At 41.9% G+C, this 27,300-nt stretch overlaps 1 protein-coding gene across 2 annotated transcripts in view; it reads left to right on the top strand.

The window, feature by feature from the left end:
- Positions 1-8,741: 8,741 nt before the first annotated feature.
- LOC124953802 (fasciclin-2) overlaps positions 8,742-27,300 on the top strand; it is a 67,893-nt gene continuing 49,334 nt past the window's right edge. The window contains exon 1 of one of the 2 annotated variants that reach the window (XM_047505732.1): positions 8,742-8,790. In XM_047505732.1, coding sequence (XP_047361688.1) covers positions 8,757-8,790 — 34 coding nt within the window. In that variant the 5' untranslated portion in view covers positions 8,742-8,756. Of the gene's footprint in view, positions 8,791-23,010; positions 23,472-27,300 lie in introns of those variants that run through there. The other variant, XM_047505731.1, reaches the window with a different exon arrangement.

The following is a 27,300-nucleotide window of genomic DNA, read 5'->3' as shown; positions in this document are numbered from 1 at the left end:
TCGCGCGCGAGTTAAACCCTCGGCGATGCTGACCGCACGCGCGTGCGTTACAAATACATATATACGTACATACATACATACATACATATATAGATTGTATTTATTTCTGACGGCATTCGCTCGGGATGCCTTTCTTAAAAGAAAAATTCTATCAAACTTTGTTGTATCATTCAAAGTATCTCAAAGTAGTACGAATTCGCTAGGGAGAAAATCGTCATCTCCGCTCGAGCGACCGTTTTGAAACATACAGGAGACGTCGTTTGACCTTTCCCTTTGGAAATATCTCGGATAAGTCTCCGACACGAGGAGTACTGACGGGGCGCCGCGCGCCTGTCTCTCTCTCTCTCTCTCTCTCTCTTTCTCATCTCGATAAGGTATCGGAGAAACCTGATAGAAAGTTGGATGCGCGGTGCGTAATCAACAAGAGAGTGGAACCCCTTATGAGATACGTGTCTAGCATCGGATATTTCAGGGCGTAATTAGATCGTTGCATCCAGAGTACGTATATCTCTGCTTTTCGTCGGTCGAAATTTGGCAAGACGATGGATCGATCAGACGGGGCGTTCGAGCTTCACGTTCCTTCGAAATCAATTCACGTAGGCCAACCCTAATTCGTCCCTGATTTCTCTTCGCGATATCTACCAATTTCTATTGATTTATCCATCGATCTTTCCCTCTCCCCTTTACGAATATCTTTACAATTAAGTCGACGGTCCGTTTTCACCCCTGACATAATCGTCTAAATTAAAAGAAAAAACATGAACTCATCGACTCTACCTTTCAATGAAGGAAGAAAGAAGAGCTTTTTCAACTCTTGAGGGTTTTGTTGATACGCGTCCAAAGGAACCCAAGAGGATCGATCGAGTCTCCCTCTTTCATTCTTTCTCTCTCAATTTTCCTCTCTTTCCACTTTCCGAGTGTTATTGCGGCAAACGCGCGAGTCGAACTCGGCCATATCGTGTAATTCGTCGAGTTTTAGGATCAAGGGTCGCTCGTAAACTTTCCCAGAGACAGTAATAAAATCGACCACGAAACATTCTCGCTGGCATCTCCCGAGAAAGTTTAATTTCATGTACGTTCCCACTTCATGATATACCGTAGCGCTAAATATACTCTCTCCTCTCTCGATGCTTCTCTTCTCGCGACCTTTTTCTAATATTCTAACATGTACGAGTATCGTCGATTAAGCCGGAGTCTCGAAAGTGTGTAAGTATACAAATTCGATATCCTTTAGTCACGACGACGAAGAATCCAAATTCTCTCCTCGAGTTGTCCTCGTCGAGGAACAACGGGTGGCATTGTTGCTCCGGAATCCCTTGAATTCCGTCAAAGGGCAAATGCGAGGTGGGTTCGATCCTTGAGATTCCTCGAGGATCGTGATTATACCCTGTTGCACGAAGTAGGCGCAAAACAATCCGACACGCTCTATGATCTATAACTCGAGTCGAATCGATCGGTAAATCGAATAGCGATTCGATCTTTCAAGTTTTCCCGTTAGAAACAAAAGCGTGGAAACGTGCACGCATCGATGACACTTTTGTCAAACCACTCGTTTGTCTTTCTCGTCGACTCTTCCAGGTCGCGAGCAGCCTCTTTCTGGACGAATTACCTTGCGATTCAAGCAAATACCTCGTCCTCGTTTTAACGGGTAGCTTTGTTTTTTTTTCTTTTTTTTTTCTTTTTTTTTTTTTTTTTACCAAGGGAACAGGAGGGAAAATGAAAGGACGCAAAGAGACGAGAAACGTCACGGTTGGAAGAGTCGTTTTCCTCCGTTCCAGAAGGAGGGAGAGTGGGCCTTCGTAAAACGATAATTGGATCAACTTGCTTGGAGGAGGCGCGAACGGAAGAAGAAGAGGAGAAGGAACGCATAATTAGGTAATTGTGCTCTAGCTAGGCCTTCGATCGATTCTTTTGCCCTACCGACCGAGGCTTCCAAAGTAATTTCATTTTAATCAAGTACTATGTACCTTCCTTTTTCGCCCTCGTAAATTGTATCGTGAAATCCACGTTTGTATTAATAATAATTGGATCAACGGTAATGTTGAATTTTGGAGTATTACCTCGATCAAGAAATGACTCTAGCTTGTTAACTACGTGGAAATACGAGGAAGAACTCGTGAGAAACGAGCTTTACTACTTTCGGATAAAAGGAAAGTCAATAAGTGCAAAGAAGGAGAGACAGAAAGCGTAAAGACTCGGCTCTTTGGCTAAACTTTAAAACGCTCACTGCAGAGTTCGTAAAGCTCGAGATCTCGTAACTGAGACGTTTCAAATTGGGGACACGCAAAGTCGAATATGTCCTTCCATCTCTCTCTCTCTCTCTCTCTCTCTCTCTCTGTACTCACATACAAATCCACGTATACGTGATTCTGGAAGCATAGAGGGGTAGTTCCGCTTAATCCCAGATTTAGCGTGCTCGGATCGTCGAGTTCAACCCCGCTAATGGAAGGTTAAGCCAGCTGATCCTACGCTAACTTTGTACACCTTATCGAGCAAGGAGACGATCGAATGCTCTTGCGTTTACCTTGGCTTCCGCGTTTCGTTCCTCGATCAAACAGGTGTTCGTCTCGGCGAAATTTACATCAACGACAGACGCCAGTCTCTTTCTCCTTAATTATACCATTCCTGGAAACAGATTTTCGTAACGACCTAATTCGTACAACGTTCAAACCATCGCATATAGGTATCAGCGAAATAATTGGAGAGTAACGAACCGATGCAACTTTGACAATGACTTTCGATACCTGGCCGTGTAATTTGTAATGCTATTAAATATGATCTCGAGTTAAGATTGTGTCGTTTGTTTCGATGAAATCACGAAAGAAACTCGAGCACACCTTTCGAAAGTACGCGTTGAGCTCGATAATAGGACGAATCCTAATTATATTATTTGATTCGGGTATAATGAAAATAGGTACATTTCGAGCGACTAAATCGGAATTCAAATTATGTAATGAATCGCAAAAAGAGAAGAGAAGAGAAGGTATAGCATATAATGGGAGCCCAATCAAAGTCCTACGGCTATTGAAAAACTGATATTTTTCTGTATTTAAATGAACTCGATCGCACAACGTTTTATCCATAATACGAGAAACGATAATTACGATAGAAAATTTTCGTCTGAGAATCTGCGGGGAGGAGGGAAGGGGGGGGGGCGGGGAAGAAGGGAGAGAACAAAGAAGGCGACGAGTCTGATCGAAAGAAATAGAGAGAAACGCGATGAATAACGCGTGCTTCCGCGTAATTTATATATGTATATCCATCTTTGTATCGAGCAAAGACATTTCGAAAACTCGTTTCTCGTAGAATGCATCCCTCGATTTCTATCTTCTAAACCATTCGGAAGGAACGAAATAAATTTTCTATCCTGTCTGTTCTTTCGCTAGAAGACGTACGGAGTAACGGAAGAGTACAGGGTTCCGCTACGTTAAGTTTGCACGCGAATCGAAATGCGCCATAAGTCGAGTCATATGTATTACATACGAGAAAGGGAGGGAGAGAAATGAATAGAGATAGACTGACAGACAGACAGACAGATGGTTATATGGATAGACGTGTCGATGACAAGTCTGCTCGAAATGCTATATAATTTGTATCTTAGGGTATCGTTGGCCTCCTACTGGCCATTAAGAGAGACGATTTACGGGCGGTTAGATTATCTTGGAGATAAAAGCGGACAACCGATCGGATAATCGTTGGCATTCGAAAGAGTCCTATTAACGGAAGATCGAATTTATCAAGTTCGCTCCTCGTCTATGTTCCGTTCGCCAAAGAAAAGGAAACTTTTCTAATCGTTCCATTGGCTCTTCCATTATCCTCTACGAGTCCCACTGTTCAGTCAGCTTTCTGAAAATGATATTAAACGGCTGGGCGTAACAAAAATAACTTTCTCCGTACTTGTTGGTTTTCCGATGAGACAATGCCGCGGCTTAACACGTTGCTATGCTCATTTTTACAGCTCACGTTTTCAAAGGGAAGGTTATCGTGCCCACAGTTGCCGCACGTTGGGAATGCCATTGCTTACCTAAGCTCGTGTAATCCACGCTAGCTTCGTGTAACATTCATTTTATGTATATATATATATATAGAATTACCCAGCCTCGCTAAACTCTTATACCTTTTATGCTAGATCGTATTTCTTCGCCATCTTTCTTTTTCTCTCTTCGCGACTCAGGAAACAACGCAACAGTCGGTCGGTCGATCGGTCGGTCGGTCGTCACGACGGGAATAAGAAAAAGGGATCTGCTCGCGTATCACCTTTATACTCGTAGCCTCGCGAGTTATTTATTTTTATGGGCTTTCCCTAGCCTTCCTCCGCGAAATTTCTACAGGATTCGAACCCTACGTTGCTCGGTAGGCAACGAGAGAGAGAGAGAGAGAGAGAGAGAGAGAGGGAGAGAGAAAACGACCGTATTCCAGTGGAAACCCTCGTCGGGAGAATCCCTGTAGCCGGTTAATGGCGCTACGGAGTTGCCATGACGACGAAACCCCATGGAACCGGCGCTACCAACGCCACCGCGCTCGCTGGAAAGCCCATCCATTCTGGAAAAACATTATAAGAATGGCACGAGTCGAGTTCTCGTCGCCTTTTCCTTACTCGTGAAACTCGTGGTAGTCTCAGCTGCGAGCACGTGCGAAGCGATTGTCGAAAGGGAGAGTATTGGGGGGAGGGGGGCGGGGGAGAGGGAGAGAGGGAGAGAGGGAGAGAGGGAGAGAGAGAGAGATAGGACAATCGGTTTTTCACTATGACGAGGAAAAAGTCTGAGAGAAGAATCTTACTATACGAAAGATGTAATATCTTTTCTTTTCTCTTTCGCGTTTATTTCCTTTTTCCTCTTGGACAAGATGCCACGATAAATAAGCGTCTCCTTGCCATCACCCGACCGGAAGGAATTCGTCGGAGAAGAAAGTTCGTAAGATTCTTAAGCACGGACTTTTCTTCCTTTTTCCTTCCTTTCCGAAAGCTTTATAATATACAGGAAAGGGTGACTCCGAACGACGTTAAGATTCAAGAGAATCTTTTAATCTTTTTACCTAAAACATTTTCTCCTTTTATTCTTTCGCATATCATCGTAGAGTCGTCGCCAAAGAAAAAATCAAATAGGTATCGAACGTGAATGAATGCCCAAATCGAATGAAATTGAAAAGTTAACGTCGTGAATTTTCACTGTGGAAGTGAAATAAAACGTTTGTGAAACGTTGTGGCTCTCCGAAAAACCCTTCGCGGTTGAAACGCGCGTCAAAACATCGGCCAATTAACCCTCGAGGGGATTTAAAAGCAACGAGTGGAAGAACTCGGAGCATAGGATAGGCACACGTATACATATAGAAATTCATGGGGGTGGGGTGGGGAGAAGGAAGCCCCCGCCCCTTGGGGATCGTGGGTTTCTGAGAGACCGCGGTGGGAATTACTAAGGATTACATGAAAATTCTATTATCGTCTTAACGTCGAGCCAACCCCCTTTTATATCTTCATGAAGAAATCGGGCTAATGTTACGAATCAATTCTATGCTGTATGAAGCTTTTGCATCCGTACTCAGTGTCAACCTACGATTTTGTTTCCTTGCCGATATTGCATACCATTTTGCGTGCCGTCCATGAGAGTGATCCGAAGAGATCATTGTACTTACGGTCTTGCGATTATTGACGTTCCGCAATGGGGATTAATATCCGATCGTCCGAGTTCCCGCACGCACGCACGCACGCACGCACGCACGCACGCACGCACGCACACAGACACGTCATAAGAGACACTACAAGTATATATATTTACTGATAGAGATTGATACACATAGAGATGTGCGCACGCGCGTACGGAGCTTATAAAGGGGTGCCCTCGAGAGGGCTGGAAATGTGGCGAGCACAGCCTCCAGTACGAACTAGCCGCAGCCAATTACCGTTTCCTCATTAATCCGATTAATCGTGGATCATGCGAAAAGTCTATTATCGCCTTACAAACGTGTACGACAGATTTTAATGGAATCACATCGGGTGTCGAGCGGAACGCGATTTTGATTTAGTCGACTTTCTCATCGTGTAAATTAACCTCCCGTTTCAACTCGGATAGCTCGAAGCACGTAACTTTCGTTCGAATAATGCTTATAGAGAACTCGCGCGTAAATCGAACATTCATCGTTTCTATTTGAGAAAAAGGGAAGGATCGTTGGAAAGATTTATCCTAATCTCGATTTGATCGATCGCATCGATAAAGCCGACGATACAATTTGCAAGGCAATTCACTCGGCTTCCCGAACGCGTCCTAGATACGTCCTTCGTATTTTTCCAGCTATTACCTCGCCTATGTGGCGTCTAACGCACATTTAGGTATGTACAGGTCTCTCTCTCTACGTACAGGTTGTGTTACGATCGCGCGGAGAATCCCGATAAATACCCGACGTACGCCAAGGGCTGTTGAACGTTGGTCGAACGTTGGCCGTGGTTGCCCACAGCCAATTAACGTACTCTCATTAACCATGTAATAATCGTTGTCGACTGCATCGTCCCTCCACTTTCTCTTTCTCTGACGCGCTCACTTTCACATTTAACCGTCTAGACCGTTATACCTATGACCGTTATACCTATACCTTTTGTGCTCTGTCTTATAATTAATGAAGATCTAAAGGGAGAAATAAATATCGGGTCTGGCCCGATCGTTTATAAGAGAAGGTACTTAACGAAAGATATAAATCATTCGTGAATATGCATACGTTGGAAAGAAGCAAGGTAAGTAATTGTCGGTTAATTGTCGTACCCAACTTTGGAGTTAGAGGTAGGCAGAGGTACAATTTAGAGAGACAAAAACAACGCATAATAATTTAATCGTCGAATTAATCGCAACGGGACGAGAATTACTCGATCTCTTCCTTTTTTCCGCGTGCAACATGGATCGTACGGAGATGCGTTTGTAGGAATCGCGTTACTCCCTTACTCATGAAACTATAATCGTATAATATTCGCCGATAAAATATCGAGTATTCTCCTCGCAGAGAGTTTTTAATGAAGCAAACGAAGGCATTTTTAATGAAATTCAGTACTTTCAATTATCTTTCGGTCCCTCTTTTCTTTTTCTATTTCGACTTTCGAAATCGAGGACCGAGGACAAAGAAGAATCAAGCCCTCTCCTCTTTAACGAACGGCTACTTGACTGGCAATGAAAAAATTATCGAAATCGTCGGATACCTTTTGCCCGAAGGGAAAACTTTCCAAAGCCAGCGCTCCGTTTGACCGTTCGTTCATTCAATGGTAGAAACTGAACTGTTTAATCGATCGCCTGTACGAACGCAAATATTAACGTACCCACGTATGCACATAATGTGCCCATTAAATAACGCAAGAGAGTTCCTATTGAAATTATGCTATACATTTTTTACACCCACAATAGAACGTACCATTTTCTAAGAGAGAGAGAGAGAGAGAGAGAGAATATAAAGCTGGCTCATCATTCTTGCAAATAAGAAAACGATTGCGTAACGGAAAAGTCATATAACGGATGAAGATGATTATTTTCCTCTTATGGGGTGCGTGCAACTATGAATGGAATATATATGAGAGAAGTGAAAAGGTATGCGAAGGGTGGGTGCAAGTTTGCTCCTATGAGCAAGGTTAGCTTGTGCCAACGCGTAGTAACAGTCATCGAGGACGAGAAACCTATTCGCATGGATGCGTCCCTCGAGGGCGACTTCTTCCCTATCTAGAAAACAGGCCCACGATGGCCCTTCATTTCGTACTACTCACGTTTTCCTTCTTTCGACGCCAAAAAGGATGTCCTCTCGTTTATGATATCTCACAGGAGAACTTGGAAAATCTCCTAAAAAAGGAATTAAACGGATGAACGGCATTTGTTATCGATTCGTTTCCTCGTCCCCATCGAATCTATTTATCCTTAACGCGTACTTCTTCTCTCAGAGAGAGACATATGACGAATAGAGATTAATTATAATTCTTTTATTATATTTCCTTTATCCATTAATTCGCGTTTAATATAAAAACTATAGGGAAGGTACGCGCGATACATGTACGCGTCTATTTTACATGCCTGTTTATTTAAAAACTTTAATTATTTGATTAGAAAATTGTTGTTTACATTTAAAATCGAAATTAATTACATTCTTCGTGCATATCATACACCTAGGTATTCATATTATATATTTTTTATTATTTTTAATCAAAGAAATTAATATTTGTATTGACTCGCTGTGTACCCACAGTGACGCCATTATCCGAACTACGGGGTCCACTTCGCGTCCTGACAGATGTACAGGGTATTTTATCGCTCCTCATAGTTGCAGGTAATTACGACATTATTTTCTAACATATACCCTCTTTCGATATATCAATCGATAGCCGAACGTGCGATACTTAACAGGCCGTGATCGCGAGTCGGGGGATTAACGCGTTCGAAAGATATCTGCGAAGATATAATCTCCGAGTGGGGTCTATTACGTCATAACTTCTCTCGGATTTTTTCCTCTTATTTTCACGATATCGATACTTTTCTCGCTTTTTACGATCAATAATTTTATAACAATAGATGCGATGTCTCTTGTATCGAATTCGAGTTTCATATATACTCTCCTGTACACACACGCGCATATATTTCCTACGCGCACGCACGCACGCACTCTTTTAATCTTATCCTAATACTAATGCAAGATCTTACGCTTTTCAGAGATTTCCCAAAATTTCACGAAATGGAACAGCAGAGCGCCAAAGTAGCTGTTGGTGTATCATTTCTTCGTGTTCCTTGGTCAGGAGGATGTTCATAATCCAAAGGATCAACGATATATCAGGTAAGTAAATTTCTTTCTTAAATATTTCCTCGATAATTGTATAAGAAGCTACATAACCTGTTATTTTATATGATCGGAAGGTTGGGCTTTTCCAAGAATTTGTTCGCCTATGTACGTGGTTATATATATATATATATATATAAGCGAGTGTGTGTATAAAAAACTACTTATTACGAGCGTATTGTCGTCGCCGAGCTCGACGTTCGTCTACACGTCTGCATTGTCCGTGTGGAAAAAAGCGACAGTTCTTTTTCGTCCTCTCTTCCGCATCGAAATCGGATATTTTCTAAGAAATTACATAGGTCAGTACGTCGATCCAGTTCTACAATTTATATAGGTTAGTCGTCGCATCCAAAAATATATGTCGTGGTCTCTTTTTCATTTCCACCGTCTATGTACATACAATGTATTCCTTCGTTATGTAAATACATATATATCGTTTTAGTTTCTTCTTCTTCTTCTTCTTCTTCTTCTCGATAATACATTCGACTATTATCGAATCATGATGCATTACTTTGATGATATAAATGACGCATGATTCGATATTTGTAGATAGAAATTCGATAAAATATTTCTTCCTTGCAAGATATATATATACACATGTAAATACGTAGATTCTACGGCTTGTTCGATTTAATAATGACCGACGCAGAGAGAGAGAGAGAGAGAGAGAGAGAGAGAGAGAGAGAGAATGTAGAAAGTAATGATGGCTCGATCGTTTCGTCCATGGATAAGACTAAGTAGGCCTATGTGTACACTATTGAAATGGCTATTCGATGGTTTAACAGAGCTTTGAGTCTCCCTCTCGAATGGAGTAACGACGTGAAGTAATGCGTTTCGAGACTGATGGCGTCATCGTTTTTGTTACGGGGCCGTATCAAAGGCTCTCTCTAGATGATGTTTAGGCTTCGAAAGCCGAAGCCGGTCACGTTCCCGATATAAGAGGAGTTTTTCTTTTTTCAACACAGTCTTTTCAACGGGGCGAAAATTATTAGGGCGATCAACCGCGCCGATCGAATTTCTCTTCGTGGAAAGGAATCGCGAGATATCGATCTATTATCGCTGTTTCGCTGACGTTTGCTCGATACTTTTTCGATAATTGCTTTGACGCGATATTTATTAACGACTAACATTATACGTATTTATAAATGATTATGTTTTTTTCGTAAATATCTCGCTCGAGAAAAAGAATCGTACATGGATGTTGCTCGTCCCATCGGACACGCGCGTGCACGTTCACATATACTCGCTTTCAGGGTCGGCTCTCCTAACACTTTGTCCTCTCTTTTTACCCCCTTCATCGAAAGCCCCCGAAGCCGCAGATTGATGCGTCGAATTATATTTGTCGCATGGCGCAGCTGCTGTCTAAATTATACGCTACATTTAGTCGGACAACCCTCTACCTCCTCCTCTTTCTCTCAACGTCGCGTACAGCTAAGCGCATCGTCCCTCTCATTGGCTTTGATGTACTCCGAGACTCTTGGGAGTCGATGAATTTTATTCCACCTTTGCGGTCGTCGGGAGAGAAGAGAGAGAGAGAGAGAGACGGGGGAGGGAGAGAGAGATTTTCAGACGGGGAGAAAGTCGATGGTGGATTATTTAGCGTTCTGTAACGAGAATCGGATAGGAAAATGTTAAAAATGTTAAGTCGTTAGAATCTATCGGCGTCTAGATCTATCGGCTGCTACAAATGAAAATCCTAACGATACACAATCTCTCGCCATAGTCTCGAATTCTGAGAGAATTTACATCAGATTCGAGCCCAGCGTACTTTCCTCTACGCTTTTAAATTTTGACGCATGACAAACGACGACGGCGGGTATGCTTCCATTAATTCCTTTTTCGTGAGAATCGACCCTAAAATTCGACATGCATTCTCTTTAATATCTTGGATTACGTTGGAATTATGAAAAAATATCTATTGTTTTGATCCCATTGGATTAATCTTTTATATGAATGCTTTTCTATATATTTCAGTTTTCTATTATACTAGAAAATTATTTATCTTTCGAATAACTCTCTGTATATACGCATACGTCAGATTATTTATTCGAATCTTCAAGCCATTTCAAGCGCATAAGCAACGTGTTTTCGCGATCATCTCGGATGGAAAACAGATAAGTTTGTTCGTTTATTTTACAGTACTCCGATGCAGGCACACGAGTGATTAAGTTTCAGAATATAGAGGTGGAAAGGGCGTCGACGATAACAACGTTGACCGACGAAGAGGTTACATCGATGACACGTTGTTTACGAACAAGGAGAGGGTGTCGATAGACTAGAAGGCAACGAATAACGTCTATAAGAACGTGTACAATTCTCGTCCAGATATTCTTCCTCCTCCTCCTCCTCCTCCTCCTTTTCTTCTTTTAATGCGCACATTTTCTTATGGATTTTCGCTTAAAGGCGATCGTCGTCGTCGTCGTCGTCGTCGTCGTCGTCGTCGTCGTCGTCGGCGAGCGAGCATCTCCTTTATTTCATATCGAGATCAACCTCTCTTTCTACCTGTCGGCTCGCGTACCTGACGCGTACTAAAAAGCTTTGAAAAATAAATAAGCTCGGTTATACGCTACGCTGCGTTGTAGCATTCATCCGTTATTGCATACCTGGTTTCGTGCACGCGCACATAAAATAGAGACAAGTGCAGCTTGTTTCGATAAAATTGCAACCGACGTTTTTGCTTTCCTTTCACGATCATGCACGCGTTGCAACAAGTTTTTTCTTTTTTCTTTTTTTTTTTTTTTTTTTTTTTTTCCTTTTTTCTTCCAACCAGTGGAGCACCGATGAACGGAGAGAGACTCGTTGCTTTATTATGAATTTGTTTCACGGAGGAATGGCGATTCAATATTCCATGTTGTATTTATTCCCTTTGTCGACATTGTCGTCGTCTTAATCGTACATACATATATCGTTGAATGAACGAGCATTTTAGTATTTTTTAATTGACGTCGATGAGAGGTTTCAGTCGAGCGTTATCGAATAAACGACTCTCGTTTTTCTTTCTCCTTCTTTTCATCTCTCTCTTTTTTTTTATCTCTTCACCCATTGCTTTTCCCAGTATCACTTTTTCATGACGTTTCACATCGGTGCATATAATCTCGACGAGGAACGAATTTTCAAGTGGTTGATCGGTCTCGTCTCTCTCTCTCTCTCTCTCTCTCTCTCTCTCTCTCTCTCTCTCTCTCTCTCGTTCCTCGGTCTCTCGTCGGAATATTATATATATATACACACGACGTACTCCATGAATTATGCATATTTTCCGCGATATGAGTGCCTGAGCGATGGGGTGGCACGTAGATTTGACAGACTGTAAATTAGGTTGGAAAAATGCACGCAAGCCCAGAATCCGACTTCGTATCGCGATCCTCTCTGATGCGTCAAGAGAGAGAGAGAGAGAGAGAGAGAGAGAGAGAGAGAGAGACGAGACCGGAAGAAAGGGACAGAAAGATGCGTCGAGAGATCGATACATGGCCTCGTTTAAGAACGAACGTCATATCTTTTCCAAGAAGTTTACAGACACACGAACGAAGAATCCCTTCGCATACGTATTCCTGAACGTTCTCTCGACTATCATTTTGGAACTAGTTCAGCAAGATGCATTTCAATCGTTCGCGCTGTCTAACATCGATTTATCGAAGAAAAGAAACATGGAGCTTTCCGCGAGAAAGGGAATTAAAAGACAGAAATTACACGGTATCTGTAAAGGTAGCGACGCGCTTTAACGCTCGCCTAGACGTTAGGTAATGCGATTACTAAAATGAAGTGCACTTAATTAGCTTCTACTTTCGTTTTCCACCTATCGAGGAAAGGAAGACAGCCACCTTGTCTTTTCTCCTTTGCGAGACGAAAGAGAATTTCCGAGACTACAATTATATAAGCTTATATAGGTACTTTGGTATAATAGGTATTTCTTCATTCTTCTTTGCACCTGTCACTTTCATCGTTTCCTCTTGAAAACTTATTGCGATTAAGTGGTAAATTTTCGAAAATGTTTAATAACAGATTTGAAAGAAAAAAAAAAAAAAAAAACACACGAGAATCTCGCAGTTTAGAATTTTGCAGGTGATTGGCACGTAGCTTTACACCTCGAATTACTATCGTTCTCGACTCACTAGCTCTCACCGTCTAGAGCGAGGAGAAGAGGGAGAGCGAGAGAGAGAGAGCGAGACAGAGAGAGAGAGAGAGAGAGAGAGAGAGAGAGAAAGATGGTGACAATAGCATAGAAACGATAAACGCTTTCGAAAACGATCATTCGAACAGGCACCATCCATTCGCGTCCAACCAAGCACGTCGTCGAGAGGAGGACGCTGTTCGATAATTCTGATACTACCTTCTATGAATGTAAATCGACAACGACGATTCCGCCACGTTGTAACATTTATTCCGTACTATCGAGTTACATCGCGAGATATTCCTTTGTTAGAATTCCGTGCTAGTTCGATCATTGAGAATCTTGTTTCTCGATGAGAGAGATCTTCTGCCGCCAACTCTAGATAGTTGGTCTAAATATCTAAAGAGCACGAGCGCATAATTATACCTATATAATCCAATAGTATCCCTGTACACGTATCTGTACCGTTACAGAAACATCGAACCGATAGAGGGATCGTTTATCATCCGTTTATATCCATTTATGTCACACGCGTATCGATCCAAACTACATTATTGATAAATAAATTATCGAATTTCAGCGTTAATTCGTTATGTCATATATTCGAGGAAAAATACGAGCGATTTTCTACCGTAAAACTCGTCGTTACCCTTTGGTATCTAATTTGTCATGGTAGACGGAGTATTTCTAATCGATATCGTTGCATCTGTCAAGTTTACCCTTCCGCAGGTTGAACGCACTATATAATTTCGCTCTGCGAGCCTTCTCTCCCTCCCTCCCTCTCTCTCTCTCTCTCTCTCTCTCTCCCTCTCAGGCACTTCCTAAAGCCAAACAATGCGTAACCATATTGGCACGTATCACGAAACATTAGAACAGATTGAATTAAACGCATCGATCTTGGACAAATATAATGTTATAACTAGCCTGTGGGCTTCATGAACAAATATGTATGCGCGCTCATACACACACGCATATGCTTAGAAATTCATAAATTCTATATAATCATTATTATATATCAAATTAATATAATTGAGAGCTATCGAGTGCATCGTAGAAAGAATTAATCGTTTTCAAGATCGGATCGTTCATTTTTGACTTAGATGAAGAGAATATTTGCCAAAAGCAGAAACATAATACCTTCGGATACGATATACGATACTATATTCTATGAGACTAACGTAATGTCGACTAATTTATTGGTTAAACATTTGCACAGTATGCAATTAATGTTACAAACGACTGCATATGCGTATCACGGAAACTGTATTTACACACGGCAAACGAGATCATATTCTCGCAATTAGAATCTCTCTCTCCCGGCACTCTCAGATAAAGATAGGAAAACAGCAAAGAAAGATAAGAGTGAGATAGAGAAAAATTTACACAATATAGGATGGTGACATAACTTTTGAGGTAGATGGAGTATATAAAAATGATGAAAACAAGAGTATGCGTTTGTCTTTTCTTTTTCAAAGTAGAAATTCTTCGTTGGCGTGGTCAGAATAGCTAAGAACGTAGGCGGGAGTTATCGATTTTGTTTGAATCTCGTAAGCAAGCATAGAAAAGGCAACTCGTAGAGCGTGGAAGGCAGAAGACTCGAGTATGATGGTGGATGGTGGATGGTGGGAGACGGGAGGAAAACGGCGACACGATTTCGCGACGTTAACACGGATCGTCGTCCTTGGAGATCGTCCAGCCGACGGGGTGTTCGTTGCCAGGAGACCCGGAGTCCGACAAAACGCCATGGAAAAGCGCCTCGTCCGACCTTTTTGTCGGCAAGCAGAGAACAAAATTCGTGTCTCTGCTCGCTCGTAAAAGGGATCAGAAACGATTTTCGCGCCGAGTTTTGTGCCTGTTCTCGCCTCGAAAATCTAACCTTTGCGTATTACCTAGGTACTTTTGCAACCATCGATCTATTCGTCGACGGCGACGACGGCGACGATAAAAATGTTTGCTCGACTTTACTCGTTCTAGTTTTCTTTTTTTTCTTGCTTTCTCTCTTTTCTATAACTTTTCCTATAAGCAAAACGAATTTATTATTTCAATGTTATAATTTACGTATATATTATTATTCTAATAAATCTATACTCTGTCTCTCTCTCTTATTTTCTCTCTACAACGACACTTGCGTACTTTAACGCGTTTCGAAACCAGAATCGAATCGTTATGTATTTATAAAAGCTCGTTTATACGCGTTAGAGCTCGAATTAGAACGTACATTGATACGTACCGTGAATTTATGATATTCTTTATTACCCTTTGCATATTTATAAATTGGGGTTGTGCGACGATATACGCACAGAGAGATAGATAGATAGAGAGAGAGAGAGAGAGAGAGGGGGGGGGGCTGGAAGAGGGATAGAGTATTCAATGTTTGGAAGCCGCGACCAAAAGAGATCGTGACGAAAGATATAAAAAAAGATGACGACGGGGAAATCTTTTCTATTCCTAAATTTAGCACTTACGCGGATTAAAATCCATTAAATCGCTCTGTCCTTTCGGAACATGGAACATCACGGGAGCTAATCCGACCCGTTTTTGTGCCACGCTTGTACATACAATAGACAAGTATCCCGTGGAAGAATTTGAATTTAATACGTAAGTGGAGGCAATACACTCTGCTAATGCAATAATTGCATTAGGTCGAAGCGACGTTCCAGCGCGATAATTCAAGAACCCATTGCCCATCTATTTAGACGTCCACGGAGTTCCGGACGACCAAGTTTCCCTTTATTTAAGTGCCGAACGATCCTCGCTGTGCTCTTCCATCCGCGACCGATCGAGAAGCATCCAAGTAAGGAACGATAAATGATCGCGAGTCGATGCACAGAACTTGTCATTTATTTTCGAGACATCAAGGAGGAGGGACTTTGTGTGTCTCTTCTTCTTTTTTTTTTTTTTTTCTTTTTTTTTTCCCCCTTTAATTACTTGCCAACATTTTTTCTTTCAATTTGTCAGGATAATTCAGCGCACGGATGAACTCGGTACGTGATCGTACCTAGCCTACCCCCTTCCCTTCCTCTAAGCGAAGATACGTGTATTTTCTTCACAAAAGAATGTTGACAGAAATGAATGAATTCCGTTTGCATAACGCACCAGTCATATTCGTAATTTGCATAGCAATTTCCGCGCTCGCTGCCTTCCTCATTTTCCCCGTTCTAACGTTCTTTGCTCTATTGTATTCGTTCAGGAAAGAAGCAAAGAGGAAAAATAGGAAAGCAACGACGGCAACGATAATAATATCTCGGTTCGGTTAAGACGGTTGATAAGTCATAGAAGAAAATAAGCGGTTGCGTGTGACGCACATGGACGAGAAACGTTTAAAAAATTTATCCGGACAATTTATCGAGGACAAGTACAGAAAAATATCGCAATTGTACCGTTCCTATTCAAATCGCACAAAACTGAAAGAGCACTTTCTTTGCGTAGTTACATCTTTATCGGTGCGCACGTAAAACACCGATATCGACAAGACGCTCGATAAAAGGCGCGCATGTGTGCATGAAAAGCTACTCGTTAAAATTTTAACGGCACGGAAACAGGTAGAGACAGGTAATACTCTTGCGAAAAAACAATCTTTTCTCGATTATATGGGTAAAGGTCAAAATCCTGTTTCCCTGTTTTCTACTGGAAATCGAGGAAAGATAGCGCAGCATCCCTTTCTCCCCGAACTCGCGCGCTACAAATTCGCCAAGTCCGGTAATTCCAGGATACGCCGTCGGACGAGGGTAACGAGGTTCCTGTCGGATTATCTGGCGCTCGCTGGCGACCTGGGAGGGCTGAAAGGGAGATATATGTACACGCGCACATCTATGTATAAACGTATATTGAGAGAGAGAGAGAGAGAGAGAGAGAACTTGGCAGGAGGGTTCGCGTGTATCGTTGAAACCCCCTCGGACGGCGCATCGCGGAAAATATCGATCTTCCTTCTCTTCTGGACGTTTAACAAGCGCATTACGTTAGCCCCTTTTAAAAGATCGCACTTCTGACTTCAATGGGCTGTGTAATCCGATTAGGATCGGCACAATGCACCCTTCTTCTTCTCTCTTTGTTGCAAATGTGTAACGTTCCATGCCGTTTGCATCTGCTGTCGGTCTCTCTTTTTCCAAGGATATGCCATGGCCTACGTACCGTGCATATGTCCGATTTGCATCGATCGAATATCACCCGACAACGAAGAGGTCCACATTACTGGACGTCGAATTTTTATTAGGCGACTTCCCTCTTAATTAATAATCGTCATTTACGATCGTCATCCCCTTCTTCGTTTTTCTTTCATAAAATGTATTTTTCGAGGAAGAGCCGACGATCGTAAAAAAATCTCTTGGTTCCTTTTTTCAGAAACGCTCGATAAAGATGTCATGAAAATATTTAAATAGAAAACGATTACTCGTTCCAAGATTCCCTGAGTAAACGCAGACGCAAATGCATCATTTTACACGATATAAAAAAGAATTCTTCGCAGGACGATAAGCGATTACCGTTTCTAGCGCGTTATCGTCCTTTATCGTGATCGAATTTCTCGACCGAGGGACAACGATGATAAGGAAACATCTGCTTAAGGTACGGCAAGAAGGTACGATAATCGAAATACGTTGTTTCGCGATCCCTCGGAGTTATCCAATTGCATGGATAGGCTTGCTTAATAGACGCTACAATTTCAAGGATGTAAACTTTAATTGGCAAAAATTCCTTCGAAACTCGGGGACGATATACTCTCTATATCTCCGAGAAAGGGAATTTCTACTTTAACGGTTTCGACAGGGAACAGACGATCGTTACGGTAGAATGCCGATTATTTTCCAACTTGAAGGGAAACTAAATCTTTTATCCGGAGTATATTTCCTTTAGATTATTTTTAAACCTTATCGATATCAAAACAATATTAAAAAGTTTTCCTTTTTATCGTACATCGTCGTAACCACTTTTCCTATTAATATTGATAACTACGAAGAAAAGGGAAGAGAAATAAATCCACATCTATATACGTATCTAGAAATCTAAACTTTTTACTTCCGCCAGTCGAAAAGTGTTTATATATCCTCGAAGGGGAGGGGTAGGTGGAGGAGGAGAAGGAGGAGGAGGAGGAGAGGGAGAAAAGGTTAAAGAAGGAGTAGGTAAGTACGCACCAAGAAGACACGAACAATGCTGCCTTTTTACGGATAAAAAGCGGTTACTGTCTACGTTCGAAAGTTTTCCCCTCGGAGAAATAGCACCTTTCTTTTGGTCGTGCTCGTAGGACCGAATAAATGTAACTTTACCGGGACGGTGCGGCTTCCTCCTTAAGACGATTCACGGCCTCGCCCTTCTCTCTCTCTCTCTCTCTCTCTCTCTCTCTCTCTCTCTCTTTTTCCCCAAAGGGGTGGGGTGGGGTAGGGTAGTCTCAGGAGCAATATTTCTCAACTCAGTCCACCCTACCTAAATTCTACGTGTCCTCCTTTTCCTTCGAACAGCGGACCTATCGATTTGTCCCGCGGAATATTCCGATTCGGTGAGTCCAGAGAGACTTTGATTTTCAACGTAGATCCCGGCATTCTTATCTTCCTCTCGGTACTGAGAAAAAGCATTAAAACATTGGAAAAATTCTTATATCGGCGAATCAACGATAATCGTCTTTGCAACGCGATTTGGTATCGGTTCTTGTTCGGCAACATTTAGTTTCTCTTTGTAAATGCTTTCCTCTCTCTCTCTCTCTCTCTCTCTCTCTCTCTCTCTCTCTCTCTCGCTCTTTCTCTCGCTCTCGCTCTCGCTCTCGTCGAAGTAGGACGACACAAATATCTTTCACTCCCCGCAATATCGTCTCGCGTCTCGGTTGCTCTAACCAAGAATACGTATACCGACGACAGATGCTGTCCTCGTCTGGTCGATGCGAAACCCTTTCGAGCAGAGGCGCCCGCCTGGCTGCCTGCCTTTCAGGCGCCAGCAAACCTAGTTCGAAGGAAGAGTAGTGGGAGATAAAGAGGGAAAGAGAAAGAGAGAAAATCAGCTAGCGGTGCATCATCTCCTTCTTTTTCATCCATCCTGCGCGTCTTCCTTTTCTCCTCCTCTTTCCTTTGATCCATTTTGTTTCGTTTCATTTCTTCCAATAGTTACACCTACCTCATACTTTTCTAAATGATAAAGAAGCAAAATTATATTATATGGAAAATTCATATGTCGTTCCAACGGGCTACTCCGCGCTACACTTTTCAAGGCACATTTTTTTCTTTCGACTTTTACCTCTTTTAGAGGTAGACTCTTCGAGTTGATTTATCTCATCCTATGAGTCATCCATTTCTTCGCGTTCGTCGTTCCGAGCTCACCCTCGAGCCCTTCCACCTAGCTGCGCTCTTTTACGTTCTTTAAAAGTTCGACGAACCTCTTCGAATCGCACGACACTTTTCTCGATCGCAACGTAACGCAAATATTTATTTAACGTTCGTATTTTCTTCTTTCGAAGTTTCTTGACCCGTTGTATATTTTTCCTTTTTCCCCGATCCCCATTCTCAAAAGCAATGCTTTTCTATCCAGGCAGGAAGATTTAAGTGTTTAATAACCGAAAATTTCTCTCGCGGCGTTCAAGAGAAACGGAAAGAAAAAATTCTAGTCGACGTTCATCGGGCATCGATGGCACTTTACTTCTCTCTCTCTCTCTCTCTCTCTCTCTCTCTCTCTCTCTCTCTCTGGCCTTTCCTCCTTCATTGCCTTCGCCTCTGACGTGTCTCCATGAATCGACGATACCCTCGACAGGCGTTTATTAATCGTGCCTTCCGTCGGTGCAACGGTGCCGCTCTAGAAAATGAAATAAAACCATTCGAGAAGGGTAAAAAATCGAACAAGGGCTGTTCGAATAAGAAAAGCCATGCAAAAAGGGGTCGTCTTTTTCTAGAGAATAGAATACCTTTGAAAAATTCTCATGGAATGTCGTCGATCAACGTCGATATTGCTCGTGCATTTCGACATTAACTACAATATGTTATTCGAATGGAATTATTGGATTGACTATTGGAATGTTCCAACTGCTCCTCATTCTAGAGAACGTTTGCAAACGGTCTTTGAAAGGGGAATCGTAAGAGGAGGAATCGTTAAAAAGTTTTTCTCCGTTGTTCTTCCGCTTTATGTAGAACGCGTGCACCGGCACGCGCATAAACCTATATAAACGTTTGGATTATCAATCACGCCGATTGTGACGCGAAAACAACGAAGAAATTTGTCTTTTTTTGAATTAAAAACGAATTACTTTCGTGGCAAAGTTTGAAAGAATCGACTCGAAAGAGTGAGATCTTTTTGATAGATCGCTTGCGAAAGAGATAAACGGACGAAGAAGATGGAAAATACGTGGGAAAAAGAGAATCGTCTTTTCGGTTCGAAGAATAAACGTTCTGCTAACGAGAAGTTTTTTACTTAAAAAATGAACGGCCCTCTCTCTCTCTCTCTCTCTCTCTCTCTCTCTCTCTCTCTTACTTCAGTTTGTAAACATCACGCCACGCACCGTGACAAATGACAAATATGTAAAGAGCCCTCTCTCATCTCCTCTCCTTCCTCTCCAATCCTCTCTTTTCTTTCTGCCGAGGTGGATAGTCGGTTAGACTCGGCAGCATCGCGTTTCCTTGCGTCACGAGAGGCAAGTTGATGCCGCGAGCGAGCGGAGGAGGGTACACGCGAGAACATAAACCATCACTGTGGGGTCGACGAGTTTATTTGAACAAGTACGAATCTCGAGAGACAGAAGGGAGAGGGAGAAAGACAAAAAGGCTCGGTTTGGGCCAAGAAGAAGATAAAGGGAAGGAAGGAAAAGAGAAATGGAGGAGAGAGGGTGTTTTTCTAAATAAGAGAAAAGCACTCGAAAGAAGCCCTGACTTTGAGTATCGTTCAGTGTCGGAACGTAGGTTTGTCGTCTCGCCTCGTAATCGGACCGCCTCTTAATTTGCATCGCTATCGTATCTTTTGATATTCGCACATAGATGCCTTTTAATTTCTCTTCTTTGTCTTCTTTTACTTTCCCATCGTCGAATTAAATTTATGTTAATCGAACATAAATATGCCTTGAAAATAATTTATAGCTACTACTACGACCATACGATCAAATTCTAATTGATTTGTTCGGGGGAGAGTCGGTTGGTTGTCGTTACGCGTGTTTGGCCGATCATAAAGCAATATGCAAATTGCACGAGGTATTTTGTCATGATAACTCGATTATTCGCATAAATTTGCAGATTTATCTTTCCTCTCATATATAACGCGAGCTTTAAACGAAGTCGTATAATTCGACTCCAGAGGAGTACCTGCGTCTTTACTTTTCACTCGTTCTGTGTTCTACGATCGAGAGCAAGATACATGAGTAGATGGATGGATAGAGAGAGAGAGAGAGAGAAAGAGATAATTTTCCAAGCATCATAAGCAAATCTTCGTGCAAACAGCACACCGATTCTAGGCGTCTGGCTCGAATAATGCTGAACTAGGTACTATCACATGCTCGGCATTATACACACGAGCTATTATCACGCGCCTAATTACAATGGAAGAGTCGTATCGCGATGGCGATATTTGTTCGAGTTTTACGACGGAGCCCATCAATCTTCCAGATCTTCGAGAATCATCGACCATTCGTAATTCTCTCTCTCTCTCTCTCTCTCTCTCTCTCTCTCTCTCTCTCTCTCTCTCTGGTTCTCCTTGCTCGTCAGTTAACGAGAGGGGCAAAATCTTCGACGTCGAGTATAGGTCGCACTTAGCAACCTGCTACACGATTTAATTTTTACCTCTTCGACTCGAAATCTTTTATCTTTCATTTTTTACGCGTGTCAACAAAGAAAGATAGAGATCGTGCCGTGTCGCGATAAAGAAATATATATATATATATATATATATATATATATATATATATATATATATATCCGTGGAAACGTGTGCCGTATCAAAGAAGACATAACCCGATTCGTAAAATCGTACCTAACCTCGATTACGTGATATTTCATGCCTTTTTTTCTTCAAAATGGATCGCTCACAGAATTACAACATAAGCTTGCTCGTTCGTAACAATATGGTAGTAGTCATAGCATTGTTACAAAGCTAAACGATATATAATGCACGCAGCATAGCTAAATATCGTTTACGTATCAGTTTCTCTCGACAGTATTGTATTTTATCTCGTATTTACCAGAACGAGAGGGAGAGAAAGAGAAGGGGGAGTGAAATCGAACGGAGGTAATGTCGAATCGAGGTAAATTTTAGGAAATGTAAACAATTTACCAAATATATTGACGTAAAACGTGACTAATATATACGATGTACACAATGAAATATCGTAGCGTTTGCGCGTCTATAGAAATAAATGCAAATAGGACGCGTCGACACTCGCCCGCCCGCCTGCCTCCTTTCCACGAATACGTGTTCTTTGCTTTTGTCGTATAGTTTAATTAGCTAACAGAATCGTTCATTAATACAACCCTTAATTGATTCGAATAATATTTGTGGCGAGATATATACACTTTCTTTATAGTCTATGATGGATAATGTCGATCGATACGCCATCGGCTTTTCTATCGTTTACGTTACGCTTTCTAACGTATCCCCGTTTTACGTATCGTCGATTGCTTCATCGATATCACTCTTTCTTTCTTTTTTCTTTCTTTCTAGTAGCAATAGCAGCAATTCATTGAAAACGACAACGCAGTCGAAAATGATACTAATATACCAAGGACAAGACGTTTCATTGTTCAAATTTATCTGTATTAAATACTGACTTTTTTTTACGTTCGACAATGCATAACAGGCCGTAGTAAAGTTAGTTCGTTATCTTTCTCTTTTATACTCTTTTTTAGTAAAGCAAACTCTACATTTGGCGTAGAAATTCTCTTTCGCGAATTTCGTTACCTGTACACCGTGTATAAACGCGTTTGCGTGTAGGAGGTATGTACGAACGGAAAATGCGTATTATAACGTATATATATATATATATATATATATATATATATATATATATATCTACTACCGTCACGCGTATGTGTGTACGTATACGCGTGCGTATACAACGAAATACGTGTAGGCAGAGGAGAGAGAGAGAGAGAATACGAGCACAGCCGAAGGTCGACGATTTCGAACGAAGGCCGAGCCGAGCGCGTTCGCGGCGCTCCCCGTCACAGTTTGAGATCGGCCAGCGTGACGATACGACGTGGAAATCAAGTAAGAAAGAAAGAGAAAGAGGAGGCGCACCGTGTGGACTCTCACCTTTGCATTTTTTTTTCCCCTCTTTTCTCTTCTTATGCCGGTGATGGCGCACAAAATGCAAAGTATATAACGAATTTTTTTTATTTTACATTCGTGATTATTAACCGTCGCTCGTTGACCAAGATAATAGAGAGTTCGCGTGTGGTGAAAAAACGATAGTGCGAGAGAGATCGGAGAACGGTGAGATTCCACTATAGTAGAAGAAGAATATATTTTACCGTCGACGACAGTCAAGAAGAAGAAAAAGAGTGGAATCAGAGTGGAGAGACGAAAAGGAAAGAAAAGGCGATCGGTTAATCCACGATGGCAGATCACGGGCATCCGGCTCCACCAGTATGGCTCTTTGCGTTATTTTATCTTATAGGTAAGCGCATAAAGAAAAGGATAAATTTTATTTCTTTTTTTCATTTCTCTTTTCTGTTTTTCTTCTTTTTTTTTTCTTTTTTTTTTTTTTTTTTTTTTTTTTTTTTTTCCCCCACCACCAACTTCATCATCGAGATATATTAGCAAAAGTCTCGTCTCGAAAAAGACGACGCTCGATCTCGCATAGGCGGCGAAAAACACTTGCGTCTTTTTTCTTCTCTCTCTCTCTCTCTCTCTATTCCGCCATTGGTAGATGGCGGTTACATTGGTTGGAATTCGTTGGCGATCGCGGATTCATACGCTGTTGGCGCCGTGATTTCAACCACGTTTTTCCTCGTAAGTTAGCGACAGAAGGCGAAGAGAGAAAGAGAGAGAGAGAGAGAGAGTGAGAGTGAGAGAGAGAGAGAGAGAGAGAGAGAGAGAGAGAGAGAAAGAGAAAGGAGAAGATCGCCGCCTGGTTCGAGCGATCGCTACCTTTTAGAATCGTCTCTTTGCCATGACTTCGTCTCGCGGTACCACGTTCTCAACCTTCTTAGCGGTGATTCATCGTCTTCTTTAATAAGCGTGAACTTGTGTCGTTCGAGGCTAATTAGACGGCAACGTAAAACCTAGTACGCATTAAGAAAGGACGTACGTTGACCCTCGTCTCTCTTTCCACGTACCTACGTACGTATTTACGCGCGCACAGAGAATTTCTTTTCTAAAGGGCTCGTTGGGCCTTGCCACGCACCTGTTAGAGGCGGCGCTTCGGATTACGACACCTCTCGAACGGAAAAGAGAGAGAAATCGACGAGCATTTCTTTCTTTCTTTCTTTCTTTTTTTCTTCTTTTTTTTTTCTCTCATCTTTTTTATATACCTTCGGAGAAAGGAGGAAACTCTTTCGGTAACGACTCGTTTCTTAAAAAATCGTCACGTAGATAGAAAAATTGCTTCTTTTTCTACGACCGGTGCTAATCGTCGAAAGACGTCGAAGAGAGATGGCGGGGGGGACTCTTTCTCTCATTTCTCGAACGCGATTCGTTTCGTTCCTTTACTATCCCCCCGTCTTTTCTGCGAGGCCGTGCGTTAAACTCTCTTTCCCTTTCGTCCTTTGCTCTTTCGTTCTTTCTATCTTTCTCTCGCTTCTCTTGGTCCGGTTTCAAACGGCTAGCCTCCGAGAGCTCGTCCTGCTTTTCTTCTTTTTCTCTTCTTGTCCCTTTGGTTTCCAAGCGTACGAGCGCGTTACTGCTCGTAGCCTCTCGTAGATTTTAATTTACGTTTTAAAGGAGCGTGCCGAGAGAGAAAGAGAGAGAAGGTAGATAGCCGAAGGATAGCGCTTGTATACGATACGCGCGCGCATATATATATATATATGTATTAACGTTCCTTCGATATCAGGTTTCACTTTCGAGCGATTTCGATGCGACGAAAAAAGTGGTTTGCGACACCCTACAGTCCGTTCGCGAAAATGAAATATTTCGTCTTACCGATCGAGAGGAAGTACAACGATCATATATCATTCCATATCGAATTGTTCGAGCTCTTACCGATATCGTTCGAGCTCTCTCCTCCTCCTCCTCCTCCTCCTCCTTCTAAGGAAAGCGTTATAAGAGGAAATGTAGAAATAGTGGCGTGAAAAAGGCGCTCCTTTTATTCGAGGCGAAAGCAAAGATCGCCTTGTTGGTGCGCGCGGGCATTGCTACAAAGCCGAGGAAGGAACACCTTTCCTCTTCTTTTCATACACTTTCTCTCTATCTATCTCTCTTTTTCAGCGTACAATAAACGATGGAAAGGTGAAAAGCGTATCGTATGGATGATAAAGAAGCTTCATTCCCTGACAAGCACGCACACACGCGCGCGCGCTTTTTCTTCTCTTTCTCTTGTTGCGTTGTAATAAGCATGCGCGTGTGTATGAAGAAGAAGCGAGCGAGGAGGTCGTCAATCTTCTACTTCTCTCTTTTAACACACGGTATTGTCGTACCGTGACCCGCGCGCGCCTATGGATTACGGATTCTCCACATTCCGTTCTTTCTTCGCTCGACGACAATATTTTACATACCTACGGTGTATCTATGTACGTTCGACGCGAAGTGCCTTCCTCCGGTAGTCGTCGTCGTCGTCGTCGTCGTCGTCGTCGTCGTCGTCGTCGTCGTCGCAAGAAACTTCCTATTCGAACAATTCCGCGTTTCGAGTACACCTCTATAGGGAATTTATTCCATTATGTTGGAATTTTCCGAAAGAAAATGGCATGTCTCGTTGTGCACGCTTTTTCCACTCGATGTAATAAGAAAAGACGGGAACGCGATAATTCGTTGGAACATTAACGTGAAAAGATAGCGATATATGCGTGCGTACATATATATATATATATATATATATATATATATATATATATATTATCTTATCGATAAAACGACGAGATAAATCGGAATCAATGGAAAACGAGTACTACTATGGTAGTAAAATCATTAAGTTACATTAAACGATCTTTTTCTTTCAATTTCTACGACAAAGATTACGATGGCGAAATATGCGTAGAGAAGAGCGTGTTCTCGAAGCGTGAAAGATATTTCTTTATACTTTCGAGACAATGATATCCTCTTTCGTTCTCACGAGACCTTTTATTTCGATCGTCACGCACATCGCTCTCCGTGTTAGACGAGAGAGAACGAGACAGCCATCTTTTTTCTCGATCTCGAATTTAAGACCACCTTTAGAAAGACCAAAATCCTGAAGCTTCGCTTTTTTTCTGTTAATTCTTAAATTCACGATCCCCGCCCGCCCGCCCGCCTCCCTAACTACCATTTCGAGTCATTATAAGGGAATTTGTAGTCTTTTTGATTTTCTTTCTTTTCTTTTCTTTTTTTTTCTTTTTTTTTTCTTTTCTTTTACAACACTATCGTTGGACCTTTCAACGATATATCCTTTGAACGACTCAAAATAACTTTAATCGACTCTAGACCGTCGAACGAGTTGTTGTACGAGATAAAAACGTTTTACGTTTTTAATAAAAAGATTGAATCGATTATATATGCAAAAAGGAAAGAAGATAATTGGGAACGTTTTGTTTGGATAATTAATCGATTAAACGTTTTCTTTTATCACCGATATCGACGTTAATGGACGTAATAGGAAAGGGAGATTGATTTGAATCGTAGCGAGCCATACCAAGGGTTTATCGTTTGAGAGAGGAAGCATGCGTTTGGAGAGGAGGGATATTAGAGATACCAGCAGGCAAGAAAAGAAAAGAAAAGAAAAGAAAAGAAAAGAAAAGAAAAGAAAAGAAAAGAAAATGAAAAAGAAAAAGGAGAAGGGGGAGAAATGAAAGGACGTAGAAAGAAGACGTACTACGACTAGATGCACGCATTTCCTCTGGTCTCTATCTCTTCCTCTCTCCATCTCTCTTCCCGCCCTCTGTATCTCTTGACGAGCCGAAATGTGACGTCATCGAGCAACCCGTAGGATCAAACAGTTAAATACTTGACGCGAATTAAATCCACTGCCCACCCGTGCGTTCGTCGAAGGCACGTCGGACGGTGACTTACTAAAATAACAGACGTTGTTATTTAATGAGAGAAAGGGAGAACGCATGGATCGCTCTCTCGAGGAGGAAAATATAGGAGTGGACTCGTCATCGTCGTCGACGACGTCGTGGTTAATACGAAATTTGAGGATTTAGAACTCAACCGATTTCAGATTCTTCATTTACGCACGTAATTTTTTTCTTTTTTCTTCTTCCCCGTTTATAACAATAGGACTCTTTTCACTTCCATGCGCTTCCGACGTTGCTCTCTCGTCGAATATTCGTTTTTGACGAATCCTTTAAACGCGTCCTAGTTTAAAAGAGACA

This window comes from Vespa velutina, chromosome 13 (assembly GCF_912470025.1).
Source record: "Vespa velutina chromosome 13, iVesVel2.1, whole genome shotgun sequence".
NCBI classification, from domain to species: Eukaryota; Metazoa; Arthropoda; class Insecta; order Hymenoptera; family Vespidae; genus Vespa; species Vespa velutina.
This window is presented reverse-complemented; position numbering and strand designations above follow the sequence as displayed.